Below are 13,795 nucleotides of genomic sequence, written 5' to 3'. Positions count from 1 at the left end.
CCACCGGCAGGTCTCTCCCCATGACACTGTGCTGCGTCCCGTCCCTGTGATGCATCCCATCCCCACCACACTGACTCGAGCAGCACCCAGATGCAGCGAGCAGGGTGGCACCATGGGAGGATCCCACAGAGTTCTCTGCTCTCCTCGCCTCCCACATGCCGGCCAAGCACAGGGGCAAGCAGGCATCGTTCAAGGCCTTTATTTCAGGGGTACACAGGGCTCGAGGAGTTTGTACACGGATAGCGGGGCAGACAGATGCACCGTGACACCCCAGCCTGAACCGTGCTGGGTGCAGGGTCACCACACCAGCCCTGGATGTGGCCCCTCCCGGCAGCACTGACCGGTCTCCCTCGCCCTCCCACCCCTGTACCTACTCTACCTCGTTTCCCAAATGGGGCACGCAATGCCCCCCCAAGCGCAGGGTCTCCCCACCTACCCCAAACCTGCTGGCAGACCGAAGCCACCCCACAGCCCACCCGCATGTCCCGGCCTAGCCACCACCTCGGCAGGGAGAGCTTTGGACCCGCTGCCCCACCTGCACCAGCCGCGCCGGGCACCAAGGGCATCTCCCCACCCCGCGGGGAGACGCCGCCCGGCAAACACAAGCCGACTGGCCCTGCCCAAATCCTGCTTATGCAGCACCGGCCAGGCCCAGCCCTGAGCAGAGCAGTGGCAAAGAGCAGCAGCGGTGGCTCTGTCTGCACAGGAACAGTCCCCACAAGGTGGATGGATGGGGACAGGGTGGCTCAGAGATCCCCCAGCTTCTCGCAGCAAGGGCACCAGCAACCAAAGCCCAGACCCCCGGCCCTGGCAAAGGGGGGACTCAGCATCGCATTGCCGATGCTGCTTCCCAGCTCCTTACAGGCGTGGTGCCACCCCATAAAAATCTGGGAGGCCACCTCAGACCTCCCATAACGCCCCCGAGCTATGCGAAGCCCCGTCCCCACCCAGCCAGGCCAGAGTGTGTGCAACCCATGCACACCCCGCTGCAGCGTGGCGGCACCAGCACCCTCCCAGACCCTCGTGTGCCACAATTCGGGGAGCTGGGGCCGGCTGCCCCCAGAAGCCCCCCCAGAATTGCTTTGCAGGAGACTCCCCCAAGCCCCGCAGCTCCTGCCCCCCTGCCAAGCCACAAGACAAGCTGAGCTTTGCAGCTGGCTCCCTGGGAGCGGGAAGGGTCCCCAGGGATAGAGGACCCTTGGGTGCCGTGGGGCATTCCCCTACTAACGAGGGTCCCAGTGGGGCCCCGCAGCAGAACCAAAAGCAGTGGCTGGGTTTCAGGCTGCAGCAGGAGGGAGGACAAGCGCCCCCCAGCTTGGGGAAGGGGGACCCAGCAGAGGGGGGAGGCATGAGGGATGCGGCAGGGACTACGCTATGGAGCGGGGGTCCGAGCGAGGAGCATCCCGGTGGGGAGAGTCAGGGCCGGGCATCCAGCTCCCGGGGTTTGTCCTCACAGGCCGAGGAAGTCCTCCTTCCGGTACCCCTTCTGCAAGGAGACAGGCCACCTGTCACACAGGGCGGATGCCAGCACCATCACCCTTCCCGCCCAAGGACACCCCTGCCCACACCTCACTGGGCGGCGGGAACATGAATACAAACCCGCCCTGCTGTGGCACAGACAGGGCCATGCTGTCCCCACGCTGGGTACGTGGCTGTCCCCACCCCACTGGTACAGGTGCCACCACAGGGATGATGCTCTGGGGACATCCCCATTCTTTCAAGATGGGGAGATGTGGAGCTGGGGCCCATCGTATGCCTGGAAGCACTGGGGTGGTATGGCTTTCCGGGGTGAAGCCCCTGGCCTTGACTCCCTTGGGATCCACCCTTGAGATCCATCCCAGCATCCCACCAGCTGGAGGAGGCACCGGAGGGTGGTACATACCATCTTGAAGTCCCGGTGGAGCTTGGTATATTGCCACATGTTGCCCAGGAGGCTGGCTGCTGCTCTAGAAGACTTCTCGTTGTCCGAGCTGGGACAGAGACAGGGTGCAATGAGCTTTGGGTACCACTGGACACGGGGGTGGTGTCCACCAGCCCAAGAATACCACCCCAGAAGAGCCCAGAGGAGCTGAGGACTTAGCACTGGTGAGAAGAGGCAGGAAACTAAAGGCTGGAGCCCACCACAGTGGGCAGGGTGGCAAGCACTTCTGGCAGGAGAGGTAAGAAGCACCCAGAGGGGAAGAAGGTGGCTGCAGGTCTGGGCAGCTCCATGTCCTGGGAGTGTCCTGAGAAGGTGCCAAAGGGCTGGAAGGTAGACATGAGGCCACTCTGAGCTGGTCTGGGGACTTGCAACACAAAACCTTGGGAAGGGAGACTGTGTGGGACCCTCTTCCACCTCAATGGACCAGGGGAGGAAGGGAAGAGCAGGAATGGACCCCAGGGCTGAGCTGGAACAGCAGAGCAGACAGGGAGCTCCCACCTGTCTCTTCTCTTTTTGATGTAGAAGAGCTTCCTGAGGCCATCAAAGTAGACAATGTCGCGGGCAGCCATGGGGCTCTCCACCACCAGGTTGTTGAGGACCGCAATGATGTTCACGATGACATCCGCCGGTGGTGCCTTGTCTCCAACACTCCCTGGCAGCTTCTCAATCAAGTGGCTGACCACCTTGGTTGCTGGTGGGCAAAGGTACTGCGTCAGGGCTGGTGGCCTGACCCAGGAGACACGCAGCAGCCTGGGGATGAACCTTGCAGCCTCCCAGGGGCAATGAGGGGACAGAGGGTCTAGCCAAGGACCTGTGGGACAGCATTTCAAGCCCTTTGCTCTCTGGAGTCTCTGCTGAGACTCCTTGGCACCTGAGAGAGGAGTTGGGGGTGACAACAAAGCCAGGCGAGATGGTGGGGTCAGAGGCAGAGCACAACATGGAGGGCAGGGTGTTTGGTCACTGGGGATGGACCAGCCACCGCACGCTCAGCTGTGAGCAGGGATGCAGCAGGCAGGAAGCTGCTGAGACTTGACAGGAGGCCACTGGAGGCCAGACCAAGGAGGAAAAGGATGGAGGGGCATCTGCTGGGCTCCTCCCCACAGCCCCGGCCCTGCCCAGCCCTCCCTAGCACTCACACATCTCGTCCTTGTTGCGGGCGTGGCGGGACAGGTTGCGGATGAGTCCCGTCAGGGAGCGCAGCTGGTGGTGGTCCGCGGTGCGAACACGGTCCAGCACGGGGTTCAGGATGCGCTCCTGCTCCAGGGCCAGCCGGCTCAGCACACCCGCCCACTGCCAAGATAAACACCCGCTTGGAGATTCCCACCAGGGATACACCGGCTGCCTCCTCTTCCTCCTGCCCAGCAGGGCCAGGTGAGGGTCACCCATGCCCAGGTGGTGAGTAGCATGATGGCCGTGTCTCCCACCCAGGAAAGGCTGGTACCAACCCACAGGAAGGCGTGTCCCCTCCCCGAGCATGTCTAGGACTGGCCAGGTGGTGGGGACAACCAGACAAGATGGGGCAAGCCACAGGGGACGTTCCCCTCCCCTGCCCTCACCCTGCGGTCCCCGGCAGTGATGTTCTGCAGGGCACCCGAGGCCGCCTCCGTTGTGTGCTTGTTGAGCTCACAGCGCTGCAGCAGCCGGTTGTAGATGCCCACGATCTGGGGGTTCCAGAGCCACTCCATGCCCTTGGGGTCCTTGGAGACCTCCGTGAAGGTGACAATGTCTGCATTCAGGTAGTGCTGTGGGGATGGGAGTGTCACTGTTAGACTCAGGCGATGTCCCCTCTGCAGCATCCCTCACTGCTGGTGTCCCCTTTTCCTCGTGTGCCTGAGCTGGCGGGTCACCCCAGATACATCATGCTTCGTGGTATGGCAAAATGGGGGTTCGGCACCCTGAATCACACCACACACCTGATTCACCCTTCAATGAGATCACCTGCGTGTCCCACCCATCAGCCAAGGCTAGCGTCCACCTCCACCCCAGCGTCATCTCCACTGCCAGCTGCTTCCCAGTGCCAACCCCGCCCCAGGTGACATGGCTGTCACGGTGCCCACCACTTCCCAGCTGCTGACCTCTCGTGCTTTCTTGCTCTGTGGGCTGAAGCAGCCCACCAGCTCCCCTGTCACCATGCTGCTGTTGTTCCTCCTGTGACCTTCCAGACGCTGGAGGGAGGATGGGGGCATTTCGTCGTACAGGCGGTAGGAGAGGTTGCGCAGGACGCAGACAGCATTCTCCACGCTCTATGAGGGGGAGATGATAGGACACAAAGGTGTCAGTCCTCCTGTCGCCTGCCAGGGCACCTCCAGCTGGCACGTTCCCTGGGGTGCAATCCCACAGGGCTCTGTGGCCAGTCACCCCAATGACACCAGCGATGCTCCGCTGTGCCCAGTAAGCCCAGATGGAGCTGGGCTGGTTTTCCCCCCCCATCACATCAAGACACGTCTTTGCACCATGATGGCCAGGCGGCTGCCAGGAGGGAAGGAGCAGCACCTCATATGAGGGCACCCGCACCCAGCACCCAGGGCTCACCTTGTCCTCTGACTTGCCCACTTCCAGGGAGCTGTTCACATAGTGGATCATGGAGTCCACCAGCCCGTGGCACTCACGCATCTTCTGCCGAGTCTGCTGGCTGGCGGAGCTGAGATTCCTGCATGGGGAACGCGGGGCTGTCACAGTGAGAAGGGGTTTCCCCATGGCCACCCCCCTCCCACCGCTGGGCACCACCACAGGGAGGGTGGCTGATACCTCTCCCATGGGTCTGGCCAGGCTTCGCCTTTGATGCACAAGTGCTGCAAGGGACAGGAACCCCAGAAATGAGCCCCAGAGACCTTGCTCCCTATGTATACAGCACAGATGGTGTCTCTTCCTTCACCTAAAACCATCCAGCCCACAAAAGGTACCTGAGGAAGCCCGTGGAGTTGTAGAAGATCTCCGCCTCCGAGGGGTTCTGCTGGATGACACCTGAGCCCCCCAGCCCAGAGAGAGGGACCAGGACCAGGTCTGTGAGCTGCTCCAGCGTGTCCCGGGCCAGACGATCCTTCAGGTTATCGCTGGAGGAGAGATTCCACAGGATCCCTGCGTGGAGTAGATGGGGATCCTCAGTCCCAGGCATGGCTGGAGGGCACATCCACCCTGGCTCACCTCCCCAGGGGGCTCAAGCTGACCACCTGCAGCCAGGAGCAGCTGTGGGACAGCCATGAGACCATGAAGTGTCATCCCAGCTTTACTTATGGAGTGGGGGTACCATGTGCCACCCCCAGGGGAGGAGGACCCCTGCCCACCTCTGCCATCATCCCCAACCTGTGACGTTCTTGCGGAGCTCGTCATCGGGTTCCCGCAGCGTCCGCATGAGCTCGTAGATGCCATTCTCCTCCACCAGCGCCAGCTTGTTCTCGGTGTTGTCATAGATGAGGTTGCGCATGGCGCCCGTGGCATGGCGCTGCACCTCCTGGTTGGGGCTGTTGAACAGCTTCACCAGCTTGGGCATGGCCTGGAGGCTGCGGGCCTGGAAGGGGAGAGCCCAGCAGCACTGAGGCACCAAGTCGCTCTCCCATTCAGCTCGGGGCTGAGGCTCCCTCCATCTCCTCCACCCTCCTTGGGGTGCCCCGCTATGGCAGAGAGGCTGGGGACAGACCCTCCTCCTTTGGCTCAGGTGCTCACCTGCTTCTTGGCGTTGCCGTCGCTGTAGCATTTGTGCTGGAGGTAGGCAGCACCCAGGACCTGCAGGTTGGGGTCACTGGCTATCAGGTATTTCACTGCGGAGGGCAGGTCGATGTCATCAAACCTGGAAGCCATGAGCAGGTGAGGAAGAGCCCAAGGAGAGCATTCCACCAGGGTCCCCCACATCTGCACCCCACCACAGCTCACATCCTGGGAGAGACCTGTCAGCCCATCTCCTTCCCCACCACACTTTTGGAGCACGGGACTCCAGACTCAGCTAAACAAGCATCTTCCTACCCTTTGTGCCTCGGGACGTGTCCATAAGAGGAGCTAAGGCCACACGCAGGACACACTTGAAGGTCAACCCATGCTGTGGTCCATCACTACGGGGCCAAGTTGCGGCCATCATCTCACCCCTCCTCCTGCATGCCTTGCAGCAAGGTAATGCCAGGCAAGAGATGGAGGGTTTTGCCCTCAGCCAGCCAAGTAACTAAGGTGGGGACAAGGCGGTGTTGGACCAGCCCTACTGGCACTCACCCCCCTGACTGGTGGCTGAGCAGCGTGCTGTGCCCATTGTACATCTCCATGGTGCGCTGGTCCTGGAGGTGGTGGCTTGACTCAGTCAGGCTGCGCACAGAGGGAGCGCGGGAGCTGTGCTCCACCATCCCCATGTAGGAGCTCCCGATGCCTGCCTGCGAGGCTGCCTGGACGCTGCCGAAGGAGCCGGTGCTCAGCCGTGACCGGTTGTTGCTCTGGAAGCGCTGGAGCGTGCGCATGGCAGGCGCCCGGATGGTGCGGCTCTGGGTCACCTCACTGCCGTCCAGCCAGTCGGGGCTGGCCTTGGTGGCAGAGCCAGCACTCATCTGCCTCTCAAAGGTGTAGGAGCGGGTGAAGCCACCATTGCCTTGGCTTTTGTAGAGGGAACGGTGACCCACAGGGTCCAGCTGCTCTGAGATGACGCTATAACGGTCATCTGCAATGGCAGTGGGCTGGAGCGGCGCGTCAGCCAGCCGCAGGGAGTGCAGCGAGAGGGTGTCGAAGTTCTGCCGGGGCCGGTAACTGCGCTCATGGAAAGAGTTGGGCCGTGGCGAGGTGTTGGTGGTCTGCGACATAGCGTAGCCGGTGCTGTAGCCCCGACCCTTCACCAGGCCCCCATTGCTGATGGTCGCCATTCGCTTGTGTGGGGTGAGGTCCACTGCCGAGCGCGAGGACCAGCCACTGCCCTTCAGCGTGCCAAAATCCTTCTTGGCCAGCGGCTGATACAGCTGTGGGGGGAAAGTGTGGGGTTAGGGGGTGCCCGCGAGCCTGTCCCTCCATCCCTACCATGGGGAGAGGAAAGGATGGAGCCAGGAGTCTCCTGTGACACAACCAAAGCTACAGCCAGTGTTAAGTCTCTGCCAGCATCCCCAGCTGCCACAATGATGGGCACTGGCACACAGTGGGGGACAAGCAACCCCCCCAGTACATACCGAGGCTTTGGGGTCCAAGCCATTGGTCTGGGAGCGGGAGCTGAAGGAGGAGCGGAGGGTAGAGCTGTACTGACCGCCTGCAGAATGGGGAATGGAGGTATTAACACAGGCATGGAGGAGGCCAAAGAGGGGGTCTTGGGGACCAAAAATTCCACCTACTTCATCTCGGGGGGACCTGCTTCAGGAACCATGGCAGTGCCAGCAGTACCAAGGGGGATGAGGGAGTGGGAGGGCAACGGGGAGCAGGAGGCGGTGACAGTGCCGAGCGGTGGCCTCCCTTGCCTTTCATCGTGCCCCGATGGCGAGGGGAGTAATTGCCACCTTGGCAGGGACGTGGCAGCTCAGCTGGGTCCCCTGTGCCGTAGCCGGATAGGCAGCTCCCTCCAAGCCAGCCCCAGCTCTGCCAGCCTGGGGACGGGAGCCCGGTGGGGACCTGGCCACCCCGCTGCACCGCACACCACCCTCCCGCCTTGCCACCACCCTGGGACCGCCGGCAGGGATGGGCAGGACGCCGCCAGCCCCGGCAGTGACAGGAGCATGAGTCACACCCGTGCTCAGGCCAGCCCTTGGGGTGCCAAGGTGTATGTGTGGGGTCTCTCCCCACTGCTGAGGTCCCCCAGCACTTTGGATCGGGGGGGCTCGGTGACGCCTGGTGCCAGTGCTGGGCGAAGCAGCAGGGCGGAGGCTGCGAGCGCAGACATTAAATGGAGGAGCTTGGAGCCCAGCCAGCGGCACTGCTCCAGGACTGGGGGGACACGGAGGGATCTGCCGGGGCGATAAAACCCCCCTTTACCCAGCTCAAAGCGAGCTGTGTGACCCCCCGCAGTGTGACACCCCACCCCCACCCCCAGGAGGCTGGCGGGGAAACTGAGGCACGAGCCCTGAGTGGGGCGAGGTAAGCCCACGCCGGGGCCATGCCGCTGCCATCCCCAGCACCGGGTGGGGGGGCTCAGACAGGATGGGGGGCAACCTCCCCCAGCCCCAACCCAGGGCACGAGCCCAAGCCCGGTGCCAGCCGAGGGGTTCCCACCGCCCGTCCCACCACGTGTGCCCGGGGCATGGGGTAGGGGGGGCTCTGGGGTTCTCTCACCTCTGGTGCCATCGCCGTGGTCAGGGGCCTCTGGGCGGGCGGCCGCTTGCCCCCTCAGCATCATGCGGATGCGGACCTGCTCCTGGACGCGGGCGCTGCGCAGGCGCTGGGCCTCGGCAGCCTCCCGGCTCCTGCTGTCCAGCTGCCGGTCCGAGGGCAAGGCCAGCGAGCAGACGCCGGCCTCGGGCTGCAGGGCGGACAGCAGGAAGGTGTTAGTCTCCTGCATGGCGGCGGCGCGGAGGCCAAGACGAGCGAGGCCGCCCTGCGCAGGTGAGCGGCGGCGGCTTCCCCGAGCCGTAGGGAGGCGCCCGGCCCGCCCCGCCACGCCTCGGCAGGAAGGAGGGGGCACACCGGGCCCCCGGGTGGAGGCACCCAAGGGGCGACCTCGTGGGGACGAGGGCGCGAGGGAGGGGGATGCCCCGGGGGGGTCTGGGTGGTCATACCTGTGGCCCCCCGGCAGACCCCCACCACGGGCAGCCTCCCCCATGGACACCCAGGCCAGCCCCACCAGTGAGCCCCAGACCTACCCGTGACTAATCTGGAAAGCCCAGGAGCACCCCCCCCCATGGCCCCGGCGGTGGGCCCCAGACCCCCATGTTGTCCCTCTAGCAAGCCTCAGACCCCCACATGGACTCCCCACTGACCCCCAGAGACCCACATCACCCTGCCAGGGAGACCCAGACTCCCACCCTGTCCCTCCAAGGAGCCCAAGACCGCCAGGCGACCTCCCAGGAGAGCCCCAGACCCCCACATGGCCCCCGTGGAGACCCCCAGGCGAGCTCCTCAGCCAGCCCCGGACCCACACGTGGCCCCACCAGCAAGCCCCAGGCAGCGTCCCTCGAGACCCCCAGATCCCCTCAGCCACCTCTGAGGAGAACCATGGACCCCCAGGCAGCCCCCCAGGCTGCCCACCACCATGGCCAGCAAAGCCCTCCGGCACGGGGAGGGGGCCAGCCTGCCAAAGGGCCAGAGCGGGGGCTAATTGACAGTAATTACTGGCCGGGCCCTCCCTGCTTTGCTTTTCAAATCAGCCGGGGAAGTAAAAAACAACAATAATAAAAAAAAAAAAAAAGGGGGGGGTGGCTCAGCGCCGGCAGGCCCGGCAGTGATGAACGCGGGGTGACTCAGCCGCTGCATCACACAGGTACTAATTAGGCTCACCCCACCCGCCGAGCCACCCCGGCTGGCCCCGGCACAGCCAGGGTGGGGGACACTGCGTCCCCCCACCCCGAGCGCAGGGAACAGCTCCTGCGATGGCTACAATGCGGCTTCAGGCAGCTGTCCCTGCACCCCCGCTCGCTGCGCTGCCCACTCCTGCGCAGAGTTGTGCCCATTCTCAGCCACGCCGGGCATGGGGCCCTGCCCCGGCTCCTGGCCACAGGGCATTTGCCCGGTGGCTCCGGCACAGTGCGTCGGCCGCGGCTGGTGCTGGCTTTGGCCATTTAAAGGCGAGCATGGCAACGCGGCCGCGGCTCCGCAGCAAGCCATGGCTCAGCGCTTGGCGTCACCGCTCCGAACCCGCCTGGCGGAAGCATCACAGGCTTCGCCGGCCCAGGGCTTACAACACCCGGCTATGACAAGCTGGGACGGCTTTTGTGCTTCGTTAGGAGGGTGAAAAGGGCGGCTGTCCCCAAGGAATGTGCCGCCGTCAGCAGAAGCAGCGGCTGATGCCGGGGCGGAGTGGCAAGAGCTGCGGGCAAGTGTTTTGGGGTGACGGTCCCTACTTCGATGGCCTCCCCAAACCCCAGTGGGCTGCAAACTCCGGTGCCACCATCGCATCGTACCTGGGGACTGATGCGGGGGGGGGGATAGGACCCACCTCCCCAACTCGGGGTGGGGAGTCTAAGGGATTTCACGGGTTTAGGGGGAGCCCACACATTGCTTATGGGTCACACCTGACCCTGTGGGGGTACAACACCCAGGCATAACCCCAATGGACCCCCCTCTTCTCCCACCTCAGCACCACCCACACAGGGAGCGTCGGCGGGTGCACCGAGTTTGGCAGAGCTCAGCGGGGCGCTCCCACCCCTCCGAGCCTGGATGAATCACGGGTTCCCCCCGGGAGCAGGCGGGGAGGGCGGTTCGCTCCCTGTGCAAGCCGGTGCTTGCCCGCCGTCCCCGTGCCAGGCACAGAGGGGCTTGGGGATGGCCCCGGGAGCCCCGAGAGCCCCGAGAGCCCCGGGAGCCGGCCCCGAGCCTGCTGGCAGCCGCGTTCCCCCAGGCTCTGCCTCCCTTCCGAGCCCCTGTCCCCCTGCTACGATGCTGCCCTGCAGCTTAAAGATGGAAACTGGGGGGGTCTTGAGGGGGGTTGTGCAGGTTTGAAGCCGAAACCACTGGCGATCCCCTCGTAAAATGGCTCGTTAATAGGGGAAAGCACTGGGTGGGAGCAGGGATGCGCTGGGATGCTAAAAAAGCAGCAAATTGGCACACACCTCTCCACATCTGGAGCAAAACTGGGGGGTTCCTGACGGGATCCAGCCACGGTCAGGGTGACACAGGTTAAATATACTCGGTCTGGGAGTCCCTAAAGTGGTCACTGACCTCCCAGCCTGGAAGCACCCATATCCCTCCCTCCGTGGGGTGACAGAGCCACATTCCCAGGGAGACCCTAGCTCCCAGGCACGCAGTATCCTCTCCCACCCCCTGAGCACTACTGGGAGCCTGTCCCCAAATCTGGGTCCCCAGGGAAGCCGGTGGCTGTCGATGCCATCGGCACTTGGAGCAGGGAGTGGCCAACACAGCACCACGCAGCCTGGCCACAGCGCACACGTGCCAAGAGCCACGCTGGGGAAACTGAGGCACGAGGAGAGGCAAACCCAAAAATGCCTCTTGGCCAAAGCTGGCCAGGAGCAGGCAGCTGCCAGACCCGGCATCTGTGCTGCCCCTTTCCACCCGCTGTGCGGGGACTGGCGACTGGGTGGGCACCACCAGCTTTCCAAGGGGACCCACACTGGGGACAGCCACGCTGATGGGTGGGGGACCGGCCGGCACATACCTTGTTGGGTGGCCCCGGCGGGCCATTGCCCTGCAGCATCCTCCCAGGCAGGCAGGTGCACCCCCGGGTGCTGCACGGGTGCCGGGCGCCCCGGCACAGGGTGGGCGATGCTGTCTGTGGCGGGGCCAGTGCAGCAGGCGTGGGGCCGTGGCGGGGCCCGCCCCGGGAGCTTACCCAACCAGTCTCTTTGCCGTTGTTTTGCATGTGCGCTCAAAACCCGCTCGCCTTGCAGCCAAGTTTGTGCTTTTGGGGCTTGTGGCAGCTCCACAAAAAGCCTCAGTACAGCTGAGATGCTGGTGAGGGGTCCAGGGGTCCCAACTGCTCCATCCTGGGCAGCGGAGCCATGTCTTGGGCACCTTCATGATGCTCCAAAAAGTCACTGTTGGTCCCTACCACTGCAGCCATGGTCCAGCATGTCCTTTCCACTGCATCCCCTTGAATCCCCCCAGCACGGGACACCCATGGGTGCAACATGGAGGGGTTTGTGGCTGCCAAAAGAAGGTGGAGGGGAGGCAGAGCTGGCAGGGGGGCACAGTTTTTGGGATAGAGGGGGCTCCCCTGGGGGTTCACAGGGAGCGTGTTTGTATGCGTGGGATGGAGCAGGAGCCCTTTGAAGCCAGATAAGCTGAGAGGGAGCGTTTGAAACGGGCCAAACCAGTTTGGGGGCCATCGCTTCTACCAGCATTGGAACCCAGGCTCCATGCCGCACCCAGCACTTGCTGGGGGCTGCTGATAGGTGACCCCCAGGGCCAAGCCCAGTATAGGGCAGGAGGCTGCCCAGGACCCTCCGCCCAGCCACTGCTGTCACGTTTGGCCCGTTCTCAGACTGGAGGTGTCGGGGAGGCTCCCCCTTGCCCTCCACTTACCCCTCGCTCAGCCCCATGGCCAGGGCAGCCCTGTAGCGAGGCGGCACTGGGCTAGTGTCTGCCTCCGCTGCCCCGAACAAGCCCCAACACCTTTGCAGCATCCCCTGGGGCCAGGGCAAGCTGCCTGGCCAGCACCTTGCACCAGCCCTGGGGCTGCTCCTCTAAAAGTGGGTACCTGCCTGCACCCTGCTGTCACTTAGGGCTCCAACGCCTGGCTAGGGAGAGGTTCCTTTTGGTCCCCGTTACCACAGCTCAGCCATTGCCAGAGCAAGAAAACCCTCTGGTGTTTTGCTGCTGGCCCTACCCCAAGCAGATACCATCAGCTGGCTCTAAATCATCCCCAGCGGGGCTGGACCAGTGTCCCCAGTGGGGATGGCGCTGGTGGCACCAGTCCCTTCCAGCAGCAGCAGCAGCTCTAGATTTGGCTGAACCTGGTGCCTGCCCCGATGCCGGTGGCTTTGTGAGCTCTCCTGGCTGGGAAGCTGCTGGAAAAGTTGTGCCTAAGGAAAAGCGGCTTTTGGGATCCCGCTGCTGGCCCCAGGGGACCGCAGGGCCGCCCGCCCTGCCCGGCACTTCTCAGCCCACGGGCCAAGTCCCAGCGCAGCGGGCAGAGCCCTCGCCCACAACAAAGCACTTCCAAAGTGCTGGAAAAAACAGGCAGCAGGGCAAGGAGAGGAGCCTGTGAGTGCTGGCATGGAGAGAAAAACCTGCTGCCTTCCGAGGCTGTCCCCTCCCGACAAATCTTGGGGCCAGAAGTACTGGAAAAGCCCCCCGGAGTCCCGGACTGTGGCTGTTCTCTGATGGCAAGGAGGTTGCTGAGCCCACCACCTCCATCCTCACCTCAAAACTCAACGGATGCTCAGACAGAGCCCGGAGGATGCGGATGGGGAATAAAACACTTAGGGGGGAAACTCTGGGGCTATTTCAGCTCTCCCAGAGGTGCTCACAGTTGTTGAAAGCTCACGGTGGAGGGCAGCAAGGATGTGGTGGTTGCAGCCCAGGGATTTGCCGGGACAGAGTGACCCAGGTGAGGAGCAGAAGGAGCTCGTGGCAGCCAGGCCTGAGGCAAAGTGGGTTTGCTGGAGCCCACGAGGCGCTGCGTGCAGCTGGGCACGTCCATGTGCAAGAGGAAAAGGCGAGCGAAGAGCTCGAGCACGGGCAGGCATGGACGTCCTGTGAACAAGCGTGCAAGGGCATGCGGAGCAGCTCGTGGCTCTCCCCGCATCTCTCCAGCCCCGGGGGCACTGGGGTGAGCCCCCCGTGCATTGTGTGGGGTGCGAGCAGCTGCCCGGGTGGAGCCCAGGTGTGGGGCAGAGGCTCAGCAACCTCCCTGCAAGCCCGGGCATGCGTCCAGACACCAAAACACGGCTGCTGCCTCCTCCTCCTCCTCACTGCACCGAACAGCAAAGGAACCCCTTGCGATGCCACTGCTGCCCGCTCCTACCAAAGAGAGTGGATCCTTACTCCATACCATCCTCCTCCTCCTGCTCGGTCCCAATGGGAGCTCTTCCTGGGAGTTTCTGACCTTTCCTCCCAGTGCCAGCCAGGCTCACTTCCACCAGCGAGCTCCCTGCGAGTGCAGGGCCAGGCTCCTCTCCTGCAGGGCACGCCGGCAGGTCGGGGCTTCCTGAGCCCTCCTGGGTGTTACAAACGACAATGGTCATTTCGAGCAGGCAAGTGTCCTCCCAGCCTGCACAGCCACCCACCACTGCGAGGGGGCTTGGAGAGGCAAGGGACAGAGGCTAGTGTGGCTTCTCATGCCCTGCGCCGAGCTGGGGGCTGCATCCCTGC

The 13,795-nt window shown here is 63.9% G+C and overlaps 1 protein-coding gene across 3 annotated transcripts; it reads right to left on the bottom strand.

Moving 5' to 3' along the window:
- Window positions 1-1,375: 1,375 nt before the first annotated feature.
- Window positions 1,376-13,716, bottom strand: PKP3 (plakophilin 3). 3 transcript variants are annotated; one of them, XM_080405016.1, is made up of 13 exons: window positions 8,144-13,716; window positions 7,054-7,130; window positions 6,122-6,849; window positions 5,585-5,708; window positions 5,225-5,429; window positions 4,825-4,999; window positions 4,454-4,571; window positions 3,997-4,164; window positions 3,478-3,663; window positions 3,058-3,211; window positions 2,420-2,612; window positions 1,883-1,970; window positions 1,376-1,486 (listed from the first exon to the last, which is right to left on the bottom strand). In XM_080405016.1, the coding sequence occupies exons 1-13, from the start codon at window positions 8,628-8,630 to the stop codon at window positions 1,451-1,453; spliced, it is 2,739 nt and encodes a 912-aa protein (XP_080261142.1). In that variant the 5' UTR covers window positions 8,631-13,716; the 3' UTR covers window positions 1,376-1,450. The 3 variants fall into 3 exon arrangements, with proteins under 3 accessions (XP_080261142.1, XP_080261141.1, XP_080261140.1); XM_080405015.1 differs by lacking the exon at window positions 1,376-1,486 and having other exon boundaries at window positions 1,703-1,970; XM_080405014.1 differs by lacking the exon at window positions 1,376-1,486 and having other exon boundaries at window positions 1,882-2,612.
- Window positions 13,717-13,795: the final 79 nt, after the last annotated feature.

Source organism: Falco punctatus (genome assembly GCF_963210335.1).
Source record: "Falco punctatus genome assembly, chromosome: 10".
NCBI classification, from domain to species: domain Eukaryota; kingdom Metazoa; phylum Chordata; class Aves; order Falconiformes; family Falconidae; genus Falco; species Falco punctatus.
Note: the sequence above shows the minus strand (reverse complement) of the source record. Positions and strands in the feature narration are given on the sequence as shown.